The sequence below is a fragment of the Lepus europaeus genome, chromosome 21, assembly GCF_033115175.1.
Source record: "Lepus europaeus isolate LE1 chromosome 21, mLepTim1.pri, whole genome shotgun sequence".
NCBI lineage: Eukaryota > Metazoa > Chordata > Mammalia > Lagomorpha > Leporidae > Lepus > Lepus europaeus.
The window spans coordinates 51,958,714-51,983,152 of record NC_084847.1 but is presented as its reverse complement, the minus strand read 5'-3'; the positions used below and the strand labels follow the sequence as shown (position 1 = coordinate 51,983,152).

The 24,439-nt window shown below is 66.1% G+C and overlaps 3 protein-coding genes across 5 annotated transcripts in view; 2 read left to right on the top strand and 1 right to left on the bottom strand.

Annotated features, from left to right (window-relative positions):
• Nucleotides 1-2,720, top strand: part of STYXL1 (serine/threonine/tyrosine interacting like 1) — a 42,954-nt gene extending 40,234 nt beyond the window's left edge. The window contains exon 9 of the mRNA XM_062179600.1: nt 2,572-2,720. Coding sequence (XP_062035584.1) covers nt 2,572-2,703 — 132 coding nt within the window. The 3' untranslated portion in view covers nt 2,704-2,720. The remainder of the gene's footprint in view (nt 1-2,571) is intronic.
• A 928-nt stretch (nt 2,721-3,648) lies between these two features.
• On the top strand, nt 3,649-8,374 carry TMEM120A (transmembrane protein 120A). Of its 2 annotated transcripts, none has more exons than XM_062180601.1 (12): nt 3,649-3,840; nt 5,010-5,128; nt 5,255-5,371; nt 6,545-6,604; nt 6,705-6,800; nt 6,874-6,963; nt 7,260-7,325; nt 7,420-7,481; nt 7,583-7,675; nt 7,865-7,929; nt 8,024-8,092; nt 8,232-8,374. In XM_062180601.1, the coding sequence occupies exons 1-12, from the start codon at nt 3,760-3,762 to the stop codon at nt 8,268-8,270; spliced, it is 957 nt and encodes a 318-aa protein (XP_062036585.1). In that variant the 5' UTR covers nt 3,649-3,759; the 3' UTR covers nt 8,271-8,374. The 2 variants fall into 2 exon arrangements, with proteins under 2 accessions (XP_062036585.1, XP_062036584.1); XM_062180600.1 differs by having other exon boundaries at nt 8,157-8,374.
• Nucleotides 8,375-8,414: 40 nt separating this feature from the next.
• The window catches only part of LOC133750870 (NADPH--cytochrome P450 reductase), a 37,518-nt gene continuing 21,493 nt past the window's right edge, over nt 8,415-24,439 (bottom strand). For both annotated transcript variants that reach the window (XM_062180599.1, XM_062180598.1), the window contains exons 2-16: nt 21,363-21,554; nt 13,796-13,844; nt 12,252-12,380; nt 12,022-12,171; nt 11,810-11,934; nt 11,513-11,602; nt 11,317-11,415; nt 10,616-10,732; nt 10,415-10,533; nt 9,780-9,961; nt 9,548-9,697; nt 9,203-9,473; nt 8,961-9,106; nt 8,779-8,864; nt 8,415-8,685 (exon numbers count right to left, since the gene is read on the bottom strand). In XM_062180599.1, coding sequence (XP_062036583.1) covers nt 8,541-8,685; nt 8,779-8,864; nt 8,961-9,106; nt 9,203-9,473; nt 9,548-9,697; nt 9,780-9,961; nt 10,415-10,533; nt 10,616-10,732; nt 11,317-11,415; nt 11,513-11,602; nt 11,810-11,934; nt 12,022-12,171; nt 12,252-12,380; nt 13,796-13,844; nt 21,363-21,541 — 2,037 coding nt within the window. In that variant the 5' untranslated portion in view covers nt 21,542-21,554 and the 3' untranslated portion in view covers nt 8,415-8,540. The remainder of the gene's footprint in view (nt 8,686-8,778; nt 8,865-8,960; nt 9,107-9,202; nt 9,474-9,547; nt 9,698-9,779; nt 9,962-10,414; nt 10,534-10,615; nt 10,733-11,316; nt 11,416-11,512; nt 11,603-11,809; nt 11,935-12,021; nt 12,172-12,251; nt 12,381-13,795; nt 13,845-21,362; nt 21,555-24,439) is intronic.

The window sequence follows — 24,439 nt, the reverse complement described above, 5'->3', positions numbered from 1 at the left end:
GTGCAGGACCCAAGCACTTGGGCCATCCTCCACTGCCCTCCCTGGCCACAGCAGAGAGCTGACCTGGAAGAGGGGCAACCGGGACAGAATCCGGTGCCCCAACCGGGACTAGAACCCAGTGTGCCGGCGCCGCAAGGCGGAGGATTAGCCTAGTGAGCCGCGGCGCCGGCCATGTCTTTTAAATATTGGTCAATTCAGTTTCTGTGCACAGAGTTTTTTTTGTAGTATTTTATCACCCTTTTTGACATCCGTGGGCTCTGCAGTGATGTCCCTTCTTTGGGGTATCGGTGATGTGTACCCCCCGGCCCTGCCTTAGTTAGCCTGGCTAAAGTTTTATCAATTTTATGGATCTTTTCAAAGAAACTGCTGTTGGTCTCATCGATTTTCTCCATTGATTTCCCGATTTCTATTTCATTCTTTCTCATGTAGCTATCTAGTTTTTTCCAACATTATTTATTGAAAAGACTGTTGACCATAGGTAGGATTTATTTCTGGGCTCTCTATTCTATTCCCTTGGTCTTTTTGTCTTTGTGCCAGTCCAACAGTTCTGATTATTATAGCATTTTTTTTCTTTTTTAAAGATTTATGTATTTGAAAAGCAGTTACAGAGAGGCAGGGGCAGAGGGAGGTCTTCTATCCACTGGTTCATTCCCCAAGTGGCCGTAACAATCAGAGCTAAGCCGATCTGAAGCCAGGAGCCTGGAGCTTCTCTCAGGTCTCCTGCGCAGGTGCAGGGGCCCAAGCACTTGGGCCATCTTCCACTGCTTTCCCAGGCCATAGCAGAGAGCTGGATTGGAAGTGGAGCAGCCATATAGGATGCCAGCACTGCAGGCAGAGGCTTAACCCACTATGCCACAGTATTGGCCCCTACCGTAGCTTTTTAATAAGGTTCAAAATCAGGAAGTGCAAGGCCTCCAACATTTTCTTTTCCCAAGATTCATTTTGGCTACTTGGAGTCCCTTGCAATTTCATGTGAATTTTAGGTTTTTTCTTGTTTTGAAAAAAAAAAAAAAGCCATTGGGATTTGATGCAGATTATCTCACTTCTGTAGATTGCTCTTGTAGTAGCAATATCTTAAAAAAAATATTGTCTTCCAATCCATGAACATGGGATGTCTTTCCATTTATTTGTGTCGTTTTCATTTTCCTCAGCAATGTCTTGTCATTTTCAGTGTACAAGTCTTTTGCCTCCTTGGTTAGGTATTTTGTTCGTTTTGATGCTAAGGCAAATGGAATTATTTTCTTGACTTTTGGGTCATGCATTATCAATATATAAAAACACAACTAATTTTACTTACTTGAGAGGCAGAGACAGAGAACTCCCAGCCGTGGTCCACTCCCCAAATGCACACAACAGCCAGGGCAAAACCAGAAACTCAGAACTCAGTCTGGGTCTCCCATGTGGGTGGCAGGAACCCAAGTACCTGAGCCGTCACCTGCTGCCTCCCAGGAGGCTGGGGTGGAGAGCAGAGCCAGGACCCAAACCCAGGTGCCCTGACGTGGGTGTGGGCTCCCTGAGAGGCAGCTTAACCACTGTGCTGAGCACCTGTTTTTGTCAGCTCTTGCTCTCGTTTATTACACGTAATGGGTACGTGTGTGTGAGTGTGAGAGTGAGTGTGTGACCCTTGGAGGCTTCTGTATGGGAGACCCTGCACAGAGATAATTTTATTTCTTCCTTCCCAGTTGCAACCTTGTATTTCCTCCTCTTGCCCAGTTCTGGCCAGGACTCCCAGTGCCGTGCGGAACAGAAGCGGCAACAGTGGGTGCCCGTGTCTAGTTCCTGACCTCGGAGGGAGAACCTGTGGGCTGACCGCGGGCTTTCCCCTGTCCCTCGGCTGTGAAGGCCCCGCTGTGGCCTTTGTCCTTTTCCTCCTTCCTCTGCCCTCAGCCCCGGAGACCAGGGGCTCACCCACCCGCGTGCCATCACCCTTTCTGCTCCTCCGGGCGAACGCCTGAGGAGGCAGCTTCAGCGTCCTGGTTCTGAGAAATCGCCCACAGCTCGCTTCCCCTTTCCCTTGATTCACCCCGGCACAATGGAGACCTTTGTGGCGGCTGCGCCGAGAGCCAGGCTCGGGTAGGGTGTTTCCTGCCCACGGGGGGTTTCGCATATGTCGGTCTCTTCTTCACGGGGGCATCTGAGCTGGGAATGCCTTCCGTGCCCAAATACAGAAGCAGAGGTGCACGGGTGGGACTCCCTGCCCTGACGAAGTCGCCCCAGGCTTTAAGCCACGTTGTGGACCCCTGGCCGAGTTCCGCCCGTCTGTCTGTCTGTCTGCTGCTGGCTTAGGTCTCAAATGCTGGCAACAGCCGGGGCTGAGTTAGTTGGAGTCTGGTTCTCCCCCGTGGGGGGCCGGGACCCAAGCAGTTGAGCCATCACCTGCTGCCTCCCAGAATGTGCCCTAGCAGGAAGCTGGGGCCAGAAGCGGCGCCGGGACTTGAACCCAGACACTCTGACAGGGGAGGGGGGCGTAGGGGCCACACACCCATCCCTCCTGTCCACCAGAGGAGGCTGGGATCTGGGCAGGAAGGGCCCGGGGCCGACGTGGAGTCTTGTTCCGCTCTGTTTCCGCAGAGGTCCTGGGACCACGTGAAGAAGTGCAAGAACAACATGCACCCGAACCGGGCCCTGGTGGCCCAGCTGCTGGGCTGGGAGAGGGTCGTCCTCGGCGACAGCGTCACGGACGTCTCGGACCCGTGCTTCTGACCTCTGCGCCTGGCCCCGGTGCCAGGGGCCCTCGGGGACTGCGGGGGGGGGGGGGCAGAGTGTGTACCCAGGTTGGCCCTGAAGAAGGCCTTTGCCATTGAACCCCCGCCTGGCTCCTGCACTGGTTCTTCCCACGCTCCTGGTCCACCCCCACAGCAGGTGCACGCGGCTCAGGCTCCCCGAAACCTGGGGCCACCCCCAACCCCACACCCCTCACTGCGGACTCTTGGGTGGCTGCCTAGAGGGAGCCCCAGAGGTTGTCTTGCGTTGGTCCCACAGCGGGTGTCACGAAGCCCACCCGTGGGTGCAGGTGTCCTGGCCCCCCAGCTCATGGAGACCCCTGCGGCCTCCTCCCGCCGTCATGGGCTGCTAGCCTGTGCTGGCCCCTCCCAGCCCCCACACCCAGGTTTCCTGAAGGCACAGTCCCGGAGCTGGGAGCTCGTGGGGAATTTAGGATGCCTGGAGTGCAGAGGGAGGGAGGGTCCCCAGGGTGCCACCCCCCCCCCCCGAGAACAGCAAGCCCGTTAGGGGGTGGGCTTCTGCCAAAAAGGGAAGCGCTTTTCAGGACAGCCCTGCGAAGGCTGCGGCGCGAGGAAGGTGCTGTCCTCCCGCTGGGCTGGGCAGCGCAGGGCCTGGAGGGGACTCGGCCTTGTGTCCTCGGTGGCGGGGTGAAGGGCAGAGGCGGCGAGCAGGGAGGCCGCCGTGGCAGTGCAAGCCAGAGCCCAAGGGGACCCCCGATCCAGCCCGAGGCTGCACGCGGTCGGCACGGCGCGGCCCGGCCGGGGGAGCCCGGGCCTGGGGCTGCAGCCGCCGGGGGCGCCGGGGGCGCCCGGGAGAAGCCGGGGTGCGGACGCCCCGCCCCACGCCCCGATTGGCGGCGGCGGGGGGCGGGGCCAGCGCGCGGCCCGCGCCGGGCCTTTTCCAGTTGGCGGCGGCGGGGCGCGGGCCCGGAAGCGGACGGGGGCGGCGGCGGAGGCGGAGGCGCCTCGGGCCGGCCGGGCTGGTGGCGCCGTCCTCGTCCTCGCTGGGGCTCCTGCGGCCCGCGGTGCGGCAGCCATGCACCCCCCGCCCCCGGGCCCGCTGGGCGACTGCCTGCGGGAGTGGGAGGACCTGCAGCAGGACTTTCAGCGCATCCAGGTGAGCGCCGCTGCGGGTGCCCATTGGCCCCGAGCCACGTCTCTCTCGGGGTCAAGGGTCGGGCAGCCCCGGGTCCGGCAGCCGGGAGCTCGGGGTCAGGGGTCGGGGCCTTGGCGTCGCTCCATTTCCGAGGGCGGCGAGGCCCCTGGTCCCGGTGTCCCTGGCCAGACTCTCGTGGATGTCCAGTGGCCGCCGCGTCCCCAGCGGGACTCCACTGCGCTGGGTGACCCCGGCCTCCCATGAGGGCTTCGGAAAGAAGCGGGGACCTGAGGCCGTGCCCCGCCGTCCGCACCCCGGGCCAGAGCCGGACCCCGGCCCCTCCCAGCAGAGCAGCCGCCTGAGCCAGAGCCGGCGGGCCCAGCCTTGGCGGGTCTCAGCGGACCTGCCGTGGGCCGAGTGCTGGGGAGGCCTGGGCACGCCCTGCGGGGATGTGGGCTGGGGAGGGGGGGTGTCGCTGGGCAGGCAGAGGCGCCCCGCACGCCGTGAAGGGATCGGGAGACCTGGTAGCCCCGTGTGACCGCTGCAAGGAGGGGAGAAGTGGGCGGGACCCGAGCCTGCAGGGACTCTCGGCGCCTGCCCAGGAGCGAGGTGTCCCCGAGGCCGGTGGGAAGATGGGCAGCGGGCCACCGTGGCTGTGCTCTGGGGTCAGGGAGGGAGGGGGTGTGGCAGCCCTTCTCTGTCCCTGGTCTGCTTTGAGGGCATCACCAGGGAACCCTGCCCCGGGCTCCCGGCCTCTCGGGCCCTGGCACTCACCCATCTTCTCCACACTCACCCACCAGGGCAAAGTGCTCTGGCAGCTGTGGGCCAAAGGTGCTGGGGGGGGGGGGGACTGGCCTTAAACCCTGATGACCTTTAACCTGGGAGGAAGATGTGGGTGGGGGGGAGGCTTGAGCAGGAGCCTGGCAGGTCCCTGCATCCCCTCCCCCTCCTTGCAGGGTGGATGGGCGGGGAGCTCCAGGGGGCAGGGGGAGCTCCAGGCAGCCCAGGGCTCCACACAGAGCCCGCGGCCAGGACAGGGGCAGCTGGGAGATGGAGGAGACTCCAGGGACCTGGCCTGTTGCTGGGGCGGCGTGTAGGGGCTGTCGGGGAGAGAGCTGGCACAGTCCCGAAGTGCCCAGCGGCTGTGGCCCAGGCAGCCTGGTCACCCGCCACCCCCGCCCCGTCCCCAGGAGACCCACCGGCTGTACCGCCTGCAGCTGGAGGAGCTGACCAAGCTGCAGGACAACTGCACCAGCTCCATCTCTCGGCAGAAGAAACGGCTCCAGGAGCTGGCCCTCGTCCTCAAGAGGTCGGGGGCACCCGCGAGGCCCACCTCGGGCTGGGGCTGGGGGTGCGGTGAGGGAGCGGCCCGGCAGGCTCCCCGGGGTGCCGGGTGGGGCACTGGGAGCCTGCTCTGACTCTGAGCCCCCTGCAGATGCAAACCCTCCCTCCCATCTGAGGCCGGGCGCGCCGCGCAGGAGCTCGAGGGCCAGATAAAGGAGCGCCAGGGCCTCTTCTTCGACATGGAGGCCTACCTGCCCAAGAAGAACGGGTGAGGCCCCGCCCAGGCCCCGGCGCCCCGCCCCCCGGCCCCCGAGACGGCCCAGGCATCATGGAGAACTTCACAGCCGGAGCTGTCTGGCCGAGTCTTCCAGGATGAGACAGACGCAGACCCGGGAGGGTGGCAGGAGCAGGGGACCCCAGAGCCAGGGGGAGGGGAGCCCTGAGGAGGCATCGGCTGCCTGCTGGGCCCGGGCGGGACCCTGGGTTGGGCAGGAGCCCGGAGCTCGGCTTCCCTGGGAGAAGGAAGGGAAGGGGCCTGGGAGAGAGGCTGTGCTGGAGCAGTGGGGGTGGGGAGCAGCTTGCGTAGCCCACTCCCGTGGGAAGGAGAGTGGAGCGACAGGCGTGGGTGCAGGCCCAGGTGTGGCTGTCACCCAGCGCCTGTGGAGGGCTCGAGCACTCTCCCTGTGAGAGGAGGACGCTGGCCGAGGGGAAGGACCCAGGAAAGCGGCCAGGAGGCCTGATGGGCGAGGTGCCCAGGCAGGCAGGCAGGGAGGCAGCGGCAGCTTGGCTGAGCTGGGGCGGGGTGGGGGGCGCGGTGGCCCCTGCTGGGAACAGGACAGGCGGCCTGCAGGGTGGGCTGGGCTGGGAGCAGCCTGGGTCGGGGGTCTCGTCCCGGCCCCCGGCCCTGGGTCTCTGCCCACGCAGCAGCTCGGTGTGAAAGCGAGCCCAGGTGCCGTGGCAGCTGCGTGGCTGAGTGGCGGTGACTTTGCCATGAGCAGAGGAGGGCGGGACAGCCGTGCCGGTGTCTGTGATGGAGACGCAGGGGGCCGTGAGCCTGGGGCCCGTCCAAAGGACTCGGCCAGGGCGTGGGGCCAGAACCCGAGCCCCGAGTCTCCCGGGGTGGATGTGGACACTTGAGCAACACAGCCCTGCGGTTCCCGGAGTTGGGCCGAGTCCACTGCCCTGGCCCGTGGGCCGTCTGGGAAGCGGGGACAGCTACTGGAGAGTGCCCCGAGGTCGGGGGGAGCTCCGGCTTATCCCTGGTCAGCACCCCGGGAGCCGGCAGGGAGGAAGGCTGGGGTCGCCTGGGGTTGGTGTGCACGGTGCAGACCCTAAGTGAGGCCGTGGTCATGGGGAGGGCAGCGGGTGGCGGGGCTGAGAGGGACCCGGCACGCCGGGGACGGTGCCCTCGGGCCCGTGTGTGACTCCTGGCCTCCCCTAGGTTGTACCTGAGCCTGGTCTTGGGAAACGTCAACGTGACCCTCCTGAGCAAGCAGGCCAAGTAACTGCTGCCCGGGGGTGGGTGGGGGGGTGGGGGCTCTGCCCTGGGGCTGGGGGCTGCCCCCTCCGCACAGCTCCCCCAGCAGCCTGTGCGCCCTCAGGTTTGCCTACAAAGATGAGTACGAGAAGTTCAAACTCTACCTCACCATCATCCTCATCCTCATCTCGTTCACCTGCCGCTTCCTGTTCAACTCCAGGTGGGTGTCTGGCGGCGGGGGCCGGCGCCCAGCCACCCCCGGCTCTGAGCACCCACCGTGTCCTCCCGCCCAGGGTGACCGACGCCGCCTTCAACTTCCTGCTGGTCTGGTACTACTGCACGCTGACCATCCGCGAGAACATCCTCATCAGCAACGGCTCGCGGTGCGCCCCGCCCCCGGCCGGGCCCCTCCTCCCGCCCCTGCCCTGCCCCCGGCCGGGCCCCAACTCCCGCCCCTGTCCCGCCCCCGGCCGGGCCCCTCCTCCCGCCTCTGGCCCCGCCCCCGGGCGGGCCCCTCCTCCCGCCCCTGCCCCGCCCCCAGCCGGTCCCCTCCTCCCGCCCCTGCCCCGCCCCCAGCGGGGATCCTCCTCCTGCCCCCCCCCACCACCAGGACCCTCCTACTGCCTCCGGCCCCGCCCCCGCCGCGGGACCCGAGGCTGACAGTGGCTTCCTGACGCAGGATCAAGGGCTGGTGGGTCTTCCATCACTACGTGTCCACCTTCCTGTCTGGAGTCATGCTCACGTGGTGAGTGGCGGGACCTGGCGCTGGGGGCGGGGCGCCGGGCCAGAGGGCGTCCCCAAGCCCCTCCCTGCCTCCCCCCTCCCGCTGTCTCCCTCAGGCCCGATGGTCTCATGTATCAGAAGTTCCGGAACCAGTTCCTGTCGTTCTCCATGTACCAGAGTGAGTGTCCGGGGTCCGTGCAGGGGCGGGGCGGGCGGGTGCAGGGCGGTTCCAGGCCCCCGCCCCCGGCCCGGCCGCAGCTGCCCCCTCCCGCCCTGCAGGCTTCGTGCAGTTCCTGCAATACTACTACCAGAGTGGCTGCCTGTACCGCCTGCGCGCCCTGGGCGAGAGGCACACCATGGACCTGACCGTGGGTGAGTGGGCGGGGCCGCGCCCTGGGTGACAGGCACACCATGGACCTGACCGTGGGGGAGTGGGCGGGGCCGCGCCCTGGGCGAGAGGCACACCATGGACCTGACCGTGGGGGAGTGGGCGGGGCCGCGCCCTGCGCCCCCGTGGGCAGGCTCATCGCGCCCACCGCGCCCGGGCCTTTCTCCCTGCAGAGGGCTTCCAGTCCTGGATGTGGCGGGGCCTCACCTTCCTGCTGCCCTTCCTCTTCTTCGGACACGTAAGTCGCGCCCGCCCGGGCCTGCGCTGCCCTGCCCCGCGCCGCCCCGCGCCCCGGAGGGGCCGGGCTCACTGAGCGCAGCCTTCTCCCTCAGTTCTGGCAGCTTTTCAACGCCGTGACCTTGTTCCACCTGGCCCAGGACCCTCAGTGCAAGGAGTGGCAGGTGAGCCTGGCCCCGGGGGCGTGGCCGGGAGGCCCCGCCCCGCCTGACCCCGCCCCCTCCGCAGGTGCTCATGTGCGGCTTCCCCTTCCTCCTGCTCTTCCTGGGCAACTTCTTCACCACGCTGCGGGTTGTGCACCAGAAGTTCCACAGCCAGCGGCGCGGGCGCAAGGAGCGCTGAGGCCGGCCCCAGCGGGGCCTCTGTCCCGTGTCTGTGCGCCCCGGGGAGGGCCTGCTCTGGGCCCCAATAAAGGCAGAGAGGCACGGAGGCGGCGTGCGCTGTGTGTCCCCGGGGCCCCGAGCCGCCCAGGCCACGCCAGGCCGCTACAGAAAACAGGACTTTATTCCAAGGGCACAGGGTATTTAAAATTATTTACATTCATCGGAGATCACTGGCGGGGCCAGGCCGCAGCCCGGCCCGCAGGAGTCCGTCCGCGGCCGCCCTGGGGCCCTAGCTCCACACGTCCAGGGAGTAGCGGCCCTTGGTCATGAGCTTCTTCACGTAGTCCACGGCCTGCGCGTGCTCCATGGCCCCCAGCTCGGCCACGATGTCGTAGAAGGTGTTCTGCACGTCTCTGGCCATGTTCCGAGCGTCCCTGGGGGCGGAGGGAGGGGAGAGGGGAGAGGGGCGGGTGAGGGCGGGGCTGGGGCAGGGTCCCTCCCCTCCCCCTGCAGGGCGGCTCCCTCACCCGCACACGTAGATGTGGGCGCCCCCGTCATGGATGAGCTGCCACAGGTGCTCCTTGTCCCTCCTCAGCAAGTGCTGCACGTAGACCTGGGGGCGCGCGGGGGGCAGGGCGGGGCGTGAGGGCAGGCAGGGCGCCGGGACCCCGCCCCCCGCCCCAGCCAGGCCCCGCCCCGCCCCGCCCACCTTGTGGGCCTGCTCGCGGGAGAAGGCCACGTTGAGCTGGCTGAGCGTGCCATCCTTTTGGAAGCCCGCGAGCTCCTCGCGGTACAGGTAGTCCTCGTCGGCGCGCCGGCAGCCATAGTAGAGCAGCGTCTCGCCCACCTCCTTGCCTGCGGGGGCCGGGGCGGGGGGTGAGCGAGCGGGGGGGGGGGGGGGGGGGGAGGTGTGGGCCGCCCGCCCAGCCGTACCCGCCCGCCCACGCTCACCCTGCTGCCGCAGCCAGGCCCGCTCCTGGATGAAGCCGATGAAGGGGGCCACGCCGGTGCCGGGGCCCACCATGATGACCGGCGTGGTGGCCTTGAAGGGCAGGCGGAACTGGGACTTGCGCACGAACATGGGCACCAGCGCGCGGCCGCCGTTCTCCCCGGCCGGCTCCTTGGCCCGCAGCCAGCTGGTGGCCACGCCCTTGTTGAGACGGCCGGCCTTGGTCTCGTACTCCACGGCCACGGCGCAGATGTGCACGGAGTTGGGGTGGACCTGCAGGCGGGCAGGCGGGGTGAGGCGGGCAGCTCCTGCGGGCCTGGCCAGGGCGGGGCGGGGCGGGGCCTCACCTTGGAGGACGAGGCGATGGAGTAGTAGCGCGCCTGCAGCCGGGGCAGCAGCTCACACAGGTGGTCGATGGGCGGCCGCAGGGACGGGGAGTCTTGGAGGATGGCCAGGATGTGCCTCCGTGCCTCCACCACCCAGCTCAGGTACAGCTCCTGCGGGGGCGGGCGGCGTGGGCGTGAGGCACAGGGAGAGGGGGGCCGGGGCCTGGCCTGGGGCTGGGGGCCGGGGGCGCACCTTGCCCTCGCCCGAGGACGAGGCCATCTTGCGCAGCTGCTCCTGCTCGGCGGGGTCGGTGGCGTACTGGGCCAGCTCGTAGAGCACGTTGGTGCGCGGCGGGTTGGTGATGTCCAGGTAGTAGGTGAGGGCCGTGCGGTAGGAGGTGGGGCAGGGGAACGGGTGCTTCTTGTTGGACTCCTCTGTGGGGACAGCGAGGCAGGTGCGTGGGCCCGGCCGGGGCGCCTCGGGCCTGCGCTGCAGGAAGCGGGCACCTGGCCCGCCGGCTGCCTCCCTGGCCCTGGACAGGGCCCCAGGCTTTTGGCCGGGCAGGAAGTCCTCATCAGAGGCGGTCTCGCCAGCCCGGCCCCTGTGCCGCCCCTGGGGACTGACAGGGTTTGGCAGAAACTGGCCCTTTGGTGCGCTGCCCTGCCGAAGGGACATCCCGGGCGGGGTCACGGAGGACACGCGTGGCAGGGAAAGGCCTCTGGTCAGCCCCACCAGGCCCCTGTGGAGCCCTCAGGTTGCTGGTTCAACCCAGTGTTCTGCCAGCGCGGGCCTTGTCCCCAGCAACATTCAGGGGCTGGGTGGGCACCAGCTCCCTTGGGAAGCTGGGCTCTGCCTCCCGGGGTCCCACGCCAGCGGCCAGGCCTCACCATCGAGGTTGTTCAGGGACATGACGACATCCAGGTCGGCACCCAGGATCTCCCCCAGCTGGTTGACGAGGGCAGAGTCGTTGGCCGGATACACAGCCACGTGGTCCCCAGACTCGTACCTGGGGAGAGGGAGAGGAGGCTCAGCCTGGGCACAGGGCCGGCCGGCGTCAGGCACGGCTGGGGCCGGGGGGGCGTGGCTACCTGATCTTGGAGTCCGAGATGTCCAGCTCCAGGTGCATGAGGTGGCGCTCGGTCCCCTGGTTCAGCTTCCGGTTGGTGGTGACCGTAGCCAGGAAGGGATTCTTGGCATCAAAGGGGCTGGGGGGAGAAGAGAAGCTGAGTGATTGGTGGGATTTGATCTGCAGCCCCGTGGGGGTGGGACATGAGGGACACCGCTCCTGTGAGGCTCCCAGCCTGCTCCGCGTGGGCATCCCCGTTCAAATCTGGAAACTGAGGCTGAGCCCTAAACACGTGGGGCTCTCCATGCTCCCGCGGGCCCATGGTGGGCCGTGTGGGCAGGGCCACGCCGTGCACAGGGCTCTGGGGCTTCCCAGCCCAGCGGGACCAGGACCAGGGCCTCTGGGGGCGGCGCCCAGAGCAGGTCGGTTTCTGGACAAGAGGCCCTTGTGTTAGGACTGGAAGCAAAGAGGCTCTAAGGCCAGGGCCCAAGCACAGCGCTGACCCCGGGTCCTTGTGCAGGGGGGAGCAGCCGCTGGCTTCGGGACCCTTCTCTCTGCTCCAGGCCTAACGCCCTCCTGTGTGCTGGCCGGGAAGACGTGGCCGCCCCCTGTCCCGATACCCGCTCACGGGATGGGCCTGGGCGATGGCTCTGAGACGGACCAGCGGGCACAGCCGACAGCCGCGCCTCCCCTGCGCCCACTGAGGGTCACGGCCGCACTCACGGTTTCTGGTTCTCGTAGCTCTTGAGACGGCCCATCTCGCCCTGGTACACCTTGGCCATGTCGATGTCTGTGTGCACCACGAGCTCGTACTGCCGAATGCTGGCCAGGGGAGACCGGGGTCAGAGCTGCAGGGGGGACCCGCGGGGGGCTGGGGCCACCTCCGCACGGTGTCTCCGCTGCCACCCCCCGCGCTCACCTGGACTCCTCTCCCGTGGCCTCCACGCCAAAGTGCTCGCACACTGCCGGCCAGAACTGCTCCCGCCACGTGATGAAGTCCTCCTCCAGGCTGCCGAAAGGGCTAGTGAGCACACGGGCCGGCCCCGCCCTGGCCCTGCCCACTTCTCCGTCCCCCTCACCTCCCCGCGGCTGCCCAGGGCTGCAGCAGTCCCCCCGGGGTGGGCACGTACAGGAAGGCACAGTGCTGACGCGGCACGGCCAGCCCCAGGGTCCAGCCGCCCGTGGCCAGCGGAGGGCGGGCCAGGGCGGCACTCACTTTGCATCATCGTCGCCCATGCCCAGCTCAAAGATGCGCTGGGCGCCGAGCTGCTCCAGCCGCTGGTCCACATACTTGCCCATGGCGTTGAAGTGCTCATAGGTCTTGTTCCCGAGGCCAAACACCTGCGTGGACATTGGGCGGCTCTGAGGCCTGGCCTCCGGCCCCGCACCGGCTCTGCCTCAGAGACCGGTGGCCCCTGTGTGACTCACCGCGTACTTGACCCCCGAGAGGTCCACGTCGGTCTCCTGCAGCCAGTCGTAGAAGTCCTGGGCGTTGTCGGTGGGGTCCCCCTCACCGTAGGTGGCCATGCAGAAGACGGCCAGGGCGTTGTCGATCTCGGGCAGGCTGCTCAGGTCAGCCTGCGGATTGGGGCGGGGGCCCATGAGTCAGGCCCTGCAGGAGGGGATGGAGGGAGGGGCTGCGTGTGGCGGGTGCTCACCAGGTCGTACTCCTCGGGGTCGGCGGCCATGCCGCGCATCCCGTAGCGGTGGGCGTCCTTGGACAGGCGGTTGGCAAACTCCTCGGCGGTGCCCGTCTGGGAGCCGTAGAAGACCACGATGTTCCGGCCCTGGGGGAGGCAGGGCACGCGGCGTCAGCGTGGCTTTGGCAGCCGGGCTCTGAGCTCCCAGGCCTGGTTTCCTTGTGCCTGGGCCACAGCCACCCGCGGCGCAGCCCAAATCCGCCAGCTCCAGGCTGGATCCAGGGTGCAGCCGTCGCCAGCGCAGGCTCAGAGCCAGAATGGACGTGCAGGAGTTGCACCGTGGCAGCGGTGGCAGAGTGAAGAGCAAGCCCGCGAGACACCACTGGGTGGCGCTCTCCACGGCGACACGGGGGCAGAGCCTGAGCTAGGACACCCGCACTGCTCTTCTCAGGACTGAGCCCGGAAGACGGTGGAAAATAACACACCTCAGCCCCGAAATGAGATCTGGTGACAAGCAGGATGGAGTGCCCAGCGAGGGAGGCCAGGCCCAGAGGCCACAAGCCACGTGGGCCACGTACGGCACGTGGCCAGAACGGGCAATGCGCCATCGGGGGTGACGGGCCGCCTGGGGCTGGGAACGGGTGGGGTTTCTGTTTCGGGGGGACACAGTGTTTTCAGTGGCGTAGCAGGTGCAGCTGCCACCTCTGGTGCCGGCATCCCACATGGGTGCTGGTTTGAGTCCCGGCTGCTCCACTTCCGCTCCAGCTCCCTGCTGTGGCCTGGGACGGCAGCAAAGATGGCCCCAGTGCTTGGGCCCCTGCACCCGCGTGGGAGACTGGAAGAGGCTCCTGGCTTCTGGCTTCGGATCGGCCGGCACAGCTCCGGCCGCTGGGGGCATTTGGGGAGTGAACCAGCAGATGGAAGACCTCTCTCACTCCCCCTCACCTTTTCTCTCTCCCTCCCCCCCAATAACTCTGCCTTTCAAATAAATCTTCTAAAACAAAAATTGTGACTACTTCAACAACTCTGAAAATCCTAATCTGTATGCTTAGAAATGGGCAAATTGTACAGGGCCGGCGCTGTGGCGCAGCAGGTTAATGCCCTGGCCTGAAGCGCCGGCATCCCATGTGGGCACTGGTTCGAGACCTGGCTGCTCCACTTCCCATCCAGCTCTCTGCTGTGCCTGGGGAAGCAGCAGAAGATGGCCCAAGTCCTTGGGCCCCTGTACCCGTATGGGAGACCCAGAAGAAGCTTCTGGCTCCAGATCGGCGCAGCTCCAGCCGTTGCGGCCAGTTGGGGAGTGAACTAGCGGATGGAAGACCAATCTCTCTCTCTCTCTCTCTCTCTCTCTCTCTCTCTTTGCCTCTCCTCAGTATAACTCTTTCAAATAAATCATTTTTTTTTTTTAATGGGCAGACTGTACGGTAGGTAAACTCTCAACAAAGCTGCCCCCAAAGCTAAATGCGCATCCGGTAAAGCCAGGAGACCCGGAAGCTGAGCGTGGCGGGGTGCGGTGCCGAGGGGGCGGCGAGGCTGGCCGAGCAGAGCAGCCCAGGACTCACCGTCTTCTTCATCTTCTCCACGAAGCTGCTCTCCTTCACCGAGGACGTCCTGAAACAGAGGCCCAGTGAGTCCCGGGAGTCCTGCAGCTGTGCCCTGGGCTCCGTCCTGGGGCTGGAACAGGCAGGCCCAGGCCCCCCTCGCCCCTGCAGTAATGCAGAGGCACTGTGATGCCAGCGTCCGGCAGAGCCGGGCCTCCCACCCTCACAGACTGGAACCCACCCACCCCCCTCCCTCTCCCAGCCCAAGGCCCCGGGGTCTCTCCTCCTCCAATCCCTGGTCCTGCTCCGTCACCACCTCTACCACCTTTGTGACCCACAGCGGCTCACGGCCCCTGGGAATCCACCCCTGGCAGATGCCCCACCCCTCCACCCCAGCTCCCCTGGGATTCCTGGGCGGAGTCACCTGGCTCCCTGTGGGACACTGCGGGGCCCAGCGACAGTCTCCTTGGTACCCAGGAGGGGGCTCCCGGGGTGCTGGGGACTGTCACCACTTGTCACAGGGCCAGAACCAGCCCACGCCAGGCTGCAGGGGCGGGCCTTTCTGTAGACTTCAACTTCACCATGTGCCCGGCTGGCTTCAAAAACCTCTCTTGGGGCCAGCACTGTGGCATAGTGGGTAAAGCTGCCTCCTGCAGTGCTGGCATCCCATATGGGCACCGGTTCGAGTCCCGGATGCTCCACTTCCAATCCCGCTCTCTGCCATGGCCTGGGAAAGCAGTACACGATGGCCCAAGCCCTTGGGCCCCTGCACCTGTGTGGGAGACCCGGAAGAAGCTCCTGGCTCCTGGCTCGAGATTGGCACAGCTCCAGCCATCACGGCCAATTGGGGAGCGAACAAGCAGATGGAAGACCCCTCTCTCTCTCGGCCTCTCCTCTCTCTGTGTAACTCTGACTTTTAAATAAATTTAAAACAGAACAAGACCAAAAAAACCTCCTCCCCCACTCCTGGGCTCTGGGAGAGGCGGCAGAGCCGGAGAGCGGCCCGAGGTCAGGCGGACGGGCACAGCGCCCCACCTGCCTGCCTGCTGATACGCAGCTGAGCGAGCCGGAACCAGGACTCCTGCTTCTCAGCCGGCAAACTACGTCCAAGGCGCCGGCAGGGACCAGATAAAGGACGCACGGCACATGGCAGGCCCCCTGGCCTCTCCCCTCTGCACCTCTGAGCCAGCTGTGCCCACCCCAGAACGGGCAGCCACCCGGGGGACTGAGACGGTGCCGGGGGCACAGCCCACTCCCCGTGCTCTCCCCTGAAGAACCACGTTTCCGCTCGGGGCACAGGGACGTGGAAAGGCCGTGCCTGGTACTGTGGCTGTGGCCGTGGGAGCAGCCTGCAGAGGGCCAATCCTGGCTCCGGGGACGATTGCAGCGGAGCGAGGAGCCCCGGCTCAGCAGCAGGCTGTAGGTCCCGGTCCTGCCCCTCCCAGGGCTGCGGCCTCCCCTGGCCCTGCACCTGCTGGGTCTGTCACACTCAGTGGCCCACGGCGGCACACAGCAGGACCCCGGGGGCGGAACAGACGGCGCACACCATGGACACTAAGAGCAGCAGGTGCTCTGGGCTCCCGGCCTTCCAGAACACGGGGCTCTGTTCTCAGAGGCAGACAATGGCTCCCAGGGCCAGGCTGCCAGGCGCCCTGGGAGGCGGGAACACAGGGGGAGCCCTCGGGCAGGGCTGGCTGCTCACAGGCTCGCCCCACCTGCCCCAGAGCTGGGCTCTTCCAATGCTTTGGCTTCAGTCCCGGGGGGGACAGGAGGAACGCCACCCACCCACCAGCTCCAGGGCCCACCTGCAAGGGGGAGGCAGGCAACCCAGGAGGCTGGGGAAGGCCTTGAGCCCCTGAGCCACCTGCTGGCTGAACCCTCCCCATCCCAAACCACTGGCAGGGGCTCAGGGCGGCAGAGGCCCTGGGCTCAGCCGTGGGGTCCACGCCTCCGGCTGCCGTGAGCTGGCTCTGTCCTATCTGACCGCTTCACGCCTGGGTCTGCCCTGGAGCCCGGTCCTTCTGGGAGGCCCAAACCCTTTCTTTGGGAGACGGGACCTGCAAATCCAGTGCCCAAGGGCCCAGCTGAGCACCCCCACCCCCACCAGACCCTGGGGGGACAGCCCCTGGGACTGCTCGGCTGCCTCTGTTGGCCAACTCTGCAGGCCCTGCCTGGGAAGCTGCTCCTGCACGCAGGGGCCAGGCCCCGCCTCCCAGGGTAGCCCCGCCCCCTGCCGCCCGAGACGCCATCTGGACTGACCTCAGGGCCGGCTCGTCCTGCCGAGATGAGTATGTGCACCCCATGGCTTCCTGCTCCCTGGGAGCTCAGGGCTGCAGGACAAGGGACAGTCCCCCAGGCAGGACGCCGGCTCTGTCTGCCCGGGCCCATGGACGGCTCTCCGAATCTCCCCGCGCCCCTGCCTGTCTCCGGCCCCGGAAGCCAGAGAACTCGGCAACATCTGGCAGTTCCAGCCGGGAGCCACTGGGAAGGGAGACTGAGCCTCCCATGATTCCCTGCGGTGGGGCACACCCCTCCCCCTCCTCAGTGTGGACCCAGGGAAGGAGGGGACCTCTGCAACCCCACTCGGTCTCCTTGGAAACTGTGCATCAGAGCCCTTCTCCCCACACCTCCCCCTGCCATTTGAAAACAGAGGAAGGAAGTGCTGGGGGCCAAGCTCAGCCATGCAGGGCGGCTACTGCCCGGCCTGGAGCCTATTCAACTCGATCCGGTTCCCGTGGGGCCCGAGATACCGGGGGAGGAGGGGAGGGGGGTCCTGGGGGGCCGTGGGACAGACGGCCCTGCCCCTCCGGCCTCGCATGGGGCGAACGCCAGGCCCCCCTCCCCTGGGCCCCGGGAGCCAACGGCAGTGCGGGGTGGGGGGGACGGGACTGAGTCACTTGGATGGACCCACGTGCCCCCGCCTGATTCATTCGGTTCCCGTCCTGGGCAATGCGCGAAGCCGTTCTGAAAACCAACCCGAACCTCGTCTGCCCAGCGGAACCGACTCCTCCTCCAGCGTCTGGCGCCAAGCTCCCCAGGGGCGAGAGCAGGGACAGGCGGAGTGTGGCTTCCAGGCCCCCATGTGGGAAGGCGGTGGCTCTGGGCTGCCCAGGAAAGCACCTGGCCCACGCCCCCCCCCCCCCCCCCCAGTGCTGGCATCTTGTGTGTCCTCGGGTTCAAGTCCCAGTCCAATCTAGCTCCCTGCCAACCCACCTGGGAAGGCAGCAGAAGACGGATGGCCCAAGTGCTTGGGCCCCTGCACCCATGTGGGAAACCTGGATGGAGTTCCTGGCTCCTGGCTTTGGACTGGCCCAGCCCTGGCCGTCGTGGCCATCTAGGGGAAGTGAACCAGCAGCCGGGCCTCGGGCCAGTTCCTCTCTCGCTGCCAGATGGCCCTGGGCCTGTCTCTGACCACAGCACACAGTGGGGCCAGTGCCCACCACGCCCAGCCCTACAGCCTCCAACTCGTGGACCAGCTCCCTCCGACCGAACCTCGACCGCTGTTCCCTGGGCCGCGAGGTGCCCCCAAGACCCTGCCCTGCATCAGGTCCCACCAGGCTCCCCGACAGCATCAGGGGTGTGCAAACACCATGGTTAACACTTCCAGCGGACACAGTCTTTGCCCATCAGACCTCAGGAAGGCTGCACGGCCTCCCTCTAGGCCCCGCCCCACCCCCCACTCCCTCTATGACCCCAACTCCCTGGATGACCCCCCACCTCCCTCCACGACCCCCATCTGCTCCGGTGACCTCAGCCAGGGCGCGCGTTTCCAGAGGCGGCCCTGTCTCCCCTCGCCTGAGCTCAGGCCCCTGACCCCCTTCCCCAGCTACCCTCAGCCCCCCAGTCCACCCAGGGGGCGCCTCCTGCCTGCCCGTGAGCCCCCGGGAACCCTGCTTCGTCCTCTGCACCCTCACGGCCGGCTCACAGCGGCAGTCACCAGCGCACCTGTGCCCTGACCGTGCCTGGTGAAGTCCAAGGGCAGCTGCTCCCACACGGGCAGAACGGCTCTCACCAAGGACCCGGGAAGGCAGGCAAAGGCCCCTCAGTGGTCAGACACCCCAGGCCGGCCTTCCAGCCACTCCTACCAAGCCCTGCCCCCCTCCCCACGCCCTTGGCGGGGCCTCCTCAGTGCTGCTCTCTTCGTAGAACTCTGTCAGGAGGGACCCTGCCGCTCATGTGCTGCCCGCCGGGCTCAGCCGGTGGGAACGGACGCGAGCGAGGCCGGCAGCCCGCACGCCTAATAAGCTTTGTGTGCAGAGCCGGCCCAGTGCTGGGCACCTGGGGAAATGCCGTCTCCTGGGGCTCCGGGGGACGCCCCCTGGGGGAGCCAGGGTCGGGATGACAGTGGGCAGGAGGTCTTCACGCAGGTGCAGGAGGAGCGGCCCCGGGCACGGGGGCTGTGGCTACTGGGGCGGGTGGGGGTGGGGAGACAGGTAAGACCAGGAGCGGCCAGAGGCAGAGGCTGATGGGCACAGGGACCCTGGGGGCTTTTCAGGGCCACGGAATGTTCCACGTGCATCTGTCACTCCAGACAGGGGCGACCTGTGCCCGGCCCTCACTGCACCTGACCCCCAGAGGCGCTCCACTGTCTTGACCACATCCTGCCTACCAGGGTGCATGCCCACGCCCCGCTGTGGGCGGTGGACGGGGGCGCAGCAGCCTGAGCTGGCTCCCCCAGGCGGAGAGCGGGCCTCAGCACCCCTCGCGACGGGCCAGGTCAGATCCTGAGGTGGTAGGTTCTCATGCTTACATGCCAGATTTTAACCTTCTAATTAAAGTCCCCTAAAAAAAAGAAACAAACAAACAAAAAAACACTGGGCTGGCCAAACGCAGCCACAGTCCAGGGTCGGACAGGAAGGGGGCGCTCCCTCTACACGGGGAAGGCCGCCAGGGGGTGGGAGCCCGGCCCCAGGGCTGCAGAGCCAGGCAGGAGCTGAGCGAGGCTGTCTGTGGACTGCGTTCACACTTCCCAAATTCATTTACAGATTCTGTCCAATCCACGCTGCACAGACACGGACAAGCTGCCTCTGAAGTTTACACGGGGAATGTTAAAGGGTCGCGTAGGAGGACTCCAAGCACCACGGCCGGCGCTGGGTGCAGCGGGTTAAGCCACGGCCTGCGGTGCCAGCATCCCATACGGGCGCTGGTTTGAGTCCCGGCTCCTCCACTTCCGATCCAGCTCTCTGCTATGGCCTGGGAAAGCAGTAGAAGATGGCCCAAGTGTTTGGGCCCCTGCACCCACGTGGGAGACCTGGAAGAAGCTCCTAGCTCCTGGCTCTGACCTGGCCCAGCTCCGGCCATTGCGGCCATTTGGGGAGTGAAACAGTGGATGTAAGCTCTGTCCCTCTCTCTGTAACTGCACCTTTCAAATACATAAATGAAATCTTAAAAAAAAAAAAAAAAGCTAAGGAAAGGAAAGGGATCAACAGGACTAAGCAGTCTACAAATCGCCCGACAGGGCCCACTGGGGGTCAACGGTGACGCCAACTGGCAGTGGGGCAAGTGGACGTCCATGGGGAGCGATGTCGGGAACGTCTTCACCCTGTCCACTAAGGCCAGCTCCGGCAGGGCCGCGCGGCCACGTGAGAGCGAAGGCGGGGCCTGCACGCAGTGCAGTGGGTTCAGCCATCCCATACACGGTGCTGGTTCCAGCCCTGGCTACGTCTGCTTCCTGCTGATGTGGCTAAGAAAGCAGCGGACGCTGGCCCGAGTGCCTGGGCCCCTGCTGCCCACATGGGAGACCCCGGGAGACCCCGATGGAGTCCTGGGTTCCTGGCTTTAGCTGGCCCAGCCCTGGCCATTGCAGCCATGTGGGCAGTGGACGAGACATACACGGATCCGTCTCCTGACAGCGTGGAGAACGAGGCCAAGGAAGGCGCGTTCCATGACCCAGACGGGACTTGGCTGAGAGCTGGAGGGGGGGGGGGGGCGGGCACCGTGGCTGTGGGGGCTCCCGGGGTGTGGGAAGGGGCGGCCCGGGGAACAGAGCCGGGTAACGCAGCCTCCCCCAGCCGGCCACCGGCCACGCTCCAGTCTTCAACAATGGCCACGGAGGTCTCCCGCTGCGTTCCGCGTCCCCTCCCCCAGCCTCACTGTCTTCTCTCCACCCCTCTGATTTCACAGGAGTGAGAATCTCTGTAATTCGGGTTTAGCTCAACTGCCTTGCCCGGTGTGGCTGCTCCCGCCTCGACACCCCGGGGGGTCCTCCAGCTCCGTGCGGGACACTCAGCTCAGCCACACCTGCTGCCGCTGCAGACCTCAATCCCAGCCAGGCCCGGCCCGACTGCACCTGCACAAATGCCCCCTGCCCGCCCCTCCCTCGCGCCAGCCTGGCCCAGCCCCGGGTCAGAATCCAGCAGCGCCTGCTAGGTCTCCCCAACTCTTCGCACACAGCCGAAGCCCAGCCCCCCCAGACGGTTCCGCTCCCATGGCCGCCTGCCACGAGACTGCACGGAAGGGACCCGTTCCTGTCACGGAGGTTTCGCACCAGGGACGTCAGCAGTGGCCTGGCGGAACCCTGGATTTTCACTCATCTCCCCCGGCAACGCCGCTTCTGACCAGAGGCTGGGGAGAGCCTGCATGCGCTCCCTGTGTCCCGGTCCAAGTCCCAGCTGCACGGGGAGCGGGGGCTCCGCAGCTGGAATTCGCCCAGGAGTGCAGGGCAGGTGCACGGTCCGGGCACGCAGCGCCGCGGGGGCCTTCTGGGGCCAGGCCGAGGGTCTGCTTCAGCGTGTGGGGACAGCGAGCTGGACCGGGACTGCACCTGCCCGGCCGGGGGCTCCCGCCTGAGAACCCTGTCCCGTCTGCCTCACCTGACACTGACCCTCGCCGAGGCTGGGAGTCCACGGCAGGCCTCGCTCAGCACAGGTCAGGCCGGCAGACATCACCCCACTCCCCGCGCCCGAGTCCGAGCCTGGGCTGAAACCTGGCCAGCAGTGACCGCAGGCCCCCGAGTGGGGCTCCTGGGGCCCACACTGGGGACAGCGATGCAGTCACGGGGCCAAGTCCCCACAGCATTTGTCCGTGTCTGTCTCCCATCCTGGATATGCGCCTTTAGATCAGTTCACCTTTTCACTTATTCCTCAAAGGGGGCTCTACGGAAGGCTCAACAACAAGACCCAGTGACAGAGGCAGGAGCCTGGCGCCGTGGCTGGGCCACGGCTCGGGGCGCCCGCATGCCCGAGTGCCTGGTTCCGGTTCAGGCCCACTTCCCAGCCAGCTCCTTGCTAACTCGCACTCTGGGGGGTGGGGGCAGCAGGTGATGGCTCGAGTGCGGGGGCCCTGCCGCCCACGTGGGAGACCTGGATGGAGCCCTGGCCGTTGCGGGCATCTCGGGCGTGAACCCGCACACGAGAGCTCTCGCTGACTCCCGCCTTTCAAACAACATGAAGTGGGGCCTGACACCACCACTCGCCAGGGCTGAAGGCGGCCACACGCCGGGACCCTCCGCTCCCTAAAGCACCGACAGGAAGGGGACGTGGCGTGCCTACGCCCCTGTATAGAGGCACCCGCAGAACCCTGGCCCTGCTGCCGGCCTGGGGCGCACCTGTCCTGCCTCAGGGGACATGCCCGCCCCGGTGCCACTTACGGGGCCTGGATCTTGGTGAACTCTGGCATTTCCTCCTTTTTCTTTCTGAAGAGGAACCAGTAGGTGAGCAGCCCCACGATGAGCGAGAACAGAACCACATCCGTCATGCTGAAGACCGACGCCTCCTGGGCCGCCGCTTCAGGCACGGTGGCGCTGGTGTCCCCGTGGGAGTCCGCCATGTTGATCAGGAAGCTGTCGGGAGAGAGGGGAGTGGGCGTCAGTGGGCAGGGCCCTGGACAGGAGGTGCTCACTCACGGCCCCCCGAGGACCCAGCACCAGCCTAGGGAGCGTGGCCAGCGTGTGGGGCGCCCTGCGCAGCGAGGGTGGGCGTCTGTGTGCCCCAGACCCCGGGTCTCGCAGTCAGTGTCGGTGCCCGGCTCCATGATGTCACAGGGTAGGAGACCCAGGAGGCGACCTCAGATCAGAGGCCTGGGTGCCCAGGCCCGTGTGACTCACCCTCAAACAAACACACTGGACACCAGAGGCCAGGCTGCTCCCCTGCTTGGCAATCCCTGGCTGACAGAGGGCTCAGGTCCCCATAACCTCATCGTTCAAGTTGATGCTGTTGGGGCCGGTGCTGTGGTGTAGCAGGTAAAGCCGGCACCTGCAGTGCCGGCATCCCACATGGGCGCCGGGTCAAATCCCGGCTGCTCCATTTCCGATCCAGCTCCCTGCTAACGGCCTGGGAAAGCAGCAGAAGATGGCCCAAGTGCTTGGGCCCCTGCCACCCACGTGGGAGACCCGGATGGAGCTCCTGGCTTTGACCTGGCTCAGCCCCAGCTGATGTGGCCATCTGGAGAAGGAAATAGCAGATGGAAAAATCTGTCTCTCCCTCTCTCTCTGTAACTCTTTCAAACAAATGAATAAATCTTAAGGAAAAAAAAAAAAAGTCGACACCATTGTAAGTCAGATCTGTCTTCAGGGGTGAGCACGTTGTCTCACACATTGTGAAAGACACGACCCGGGACGCCTGCCCGCCCCACCAGACTGGCTCAGCTTGCGTCCCGGCCCCACGCCCAATTCCAGCTTCCTGCTCACCCACACACCGGGAGGCAGCGCCTGATGCTCACACACACGGGTTCTTGCCCCACATGAGAGAACGGGACAGGGCTCCAGGCTCCTGGCTTCGGCCTGGGGCAGCGACCCAGCAGACGGAAGATCTGTCTCTGTGCCTCTCAAAGACAATTTGAAAAGTTTTTTTAAAATGTAGATTTAAGTCTCTATAAGCTACCCCCACATCCCAGCTCAGCGAGACAAGCTTACACGTGCTCAGGACGCTCCCGGGAGCCTACAGCCGAGCACGGCCGTCCCCCCATGCCTGTCGTATTCCCACGTGCTGGCTGGCTCCTGCGATTCACTGAGCAGCATGCCGGAAGTGAGGAACGGAGTAAAGTCTAAAACCCCTCCAATGAGCCAGCATCAGTGGGGACTGCCTGTTCTCCGCAGGGGGTGTCCCTCGGGTGCTGGGTGCGACTCTCGCCCTGCCCCGGCTCTACCGACCCTGCCGCATGCGCCCCGTCTCTCGGCCGGTGTCAGTCTGCCACCTTTTGCTGGGAGGAGCCGTAATTGTAAGTCGAACGTTTTCTGAGCTCTGCGAGCCCTGGGGCGGTCTTGGGGACCCTGGGTCACCATCCCAGTCCCCTTGGAAGATGCTCACGGGGGCCTTCGACCTGGGACGCCGGGGACATCTGCACCCCCACAGCCTTGTTCCACTGCAGGGACAGGCCGTGGTGACCGTCAGGGGACGTTCAGAAAACTAACTCCGCGTGGGCCACCTTCCAGACAGGAATCCTCACGTCACGCTCACTGCAGAACCGGAGTCCTTCCCCCACCATACAGTGCGTTATCGCTGCCTGGGCCCCCACCCATCTGCCCACAGTTCCTCCAATTCTCTCCCTTCCCCCCAGCGCGCAGGCTGCACTGGCCGCTTCCTGCCCCAGGGCCCTTGCACAAGAGCTGCTGAGTGCCCGGCTCCTCTTCCTCCAGCCGTCGGCGGGGTTGGCTGCCTCCCCCCATTCTGCACAGACGTCACCAGTGCGGAGAGGAGTTGCCTGGCCCTGCCAGCCGCGGCTACGCACCAGTGACCCCCATCACATGGTGCCACACGGCACACTGCCCCCCGCCTGGCTCCCGGACAGGCGGGTCAGGCCCACAGGCCCGGCGACTCTGGCGCACTGGGCCATCTGCCGTGAGCTGGCTGAATGCAGCAGCGCGTGGGTCCCAGGCGGGAGGCCCCTGGCGCCGGGGCACCCGGGCTCTGCGACGGCTTTTATCTCCAGCCCCATCAGCACGACACAGCCACCCTTCTAGCACCTGCCCTCCCTCAAGGGCCAGGGTCAGGTCACAGACTCACCGTTGGGGGGGACTCAGAGGACGCGGTCAGGCCCTGCCCACCACCAGTGAACACGCGAGACCCCCGCTGTGCCCAGAAGGGGGACCTGGCCCTGAGGCCCTCGGCCAGCACCCACGCGGGGCTCAGGACAGGGGACGTTCCCCGCAGCTGTGACCCCAAGCTTCCTGCAGGGTCATCAGCAGAGAAAAGGAACCTGGCGGTCACCTTCCCCGAGGCCTTGAATCTACAGAGGGGGGAGGGGCGGAGAGACAGCAGAGGACCCCAGGGTAGGCCGAGCTCGCTGCCTGTCCACCCAGGAAGGCCTCGGACAGTCTCTGGGACATGAGGACCTGCAGGCGAGCTCACAGGGAAGTCCTCACGCACACGAGCCAGCCCCCCGGCCAAGTCACCCCATGGTCCTGTGTGGGAGCCACACGATGCCCTTGGCCTGACCTTGTGCGCTGCAGCTCTCCAGCCCCTCCCCGGGGGACCCGCGGGCCTCACCCCCTCTGCCTGCCCCGCAAGCAGGGGATGGACGAATGCACTGGAAGTGTTGAACAAAAAATGGACAGAGATTGGAAACCCACAGTGGGACGCGGCCACCCTCTAGGACCAAGGTCCCCAAACCCCTCACGGTCTCCCCAGGCCAACAGCGGGCCCTGGCGCCAGGGGCCTCCGGCGGGTCTCGGCGGCCAGCAGCAGGGACACAGCCCACACGTGTGTTTCCACGATTCTTATAAGATGC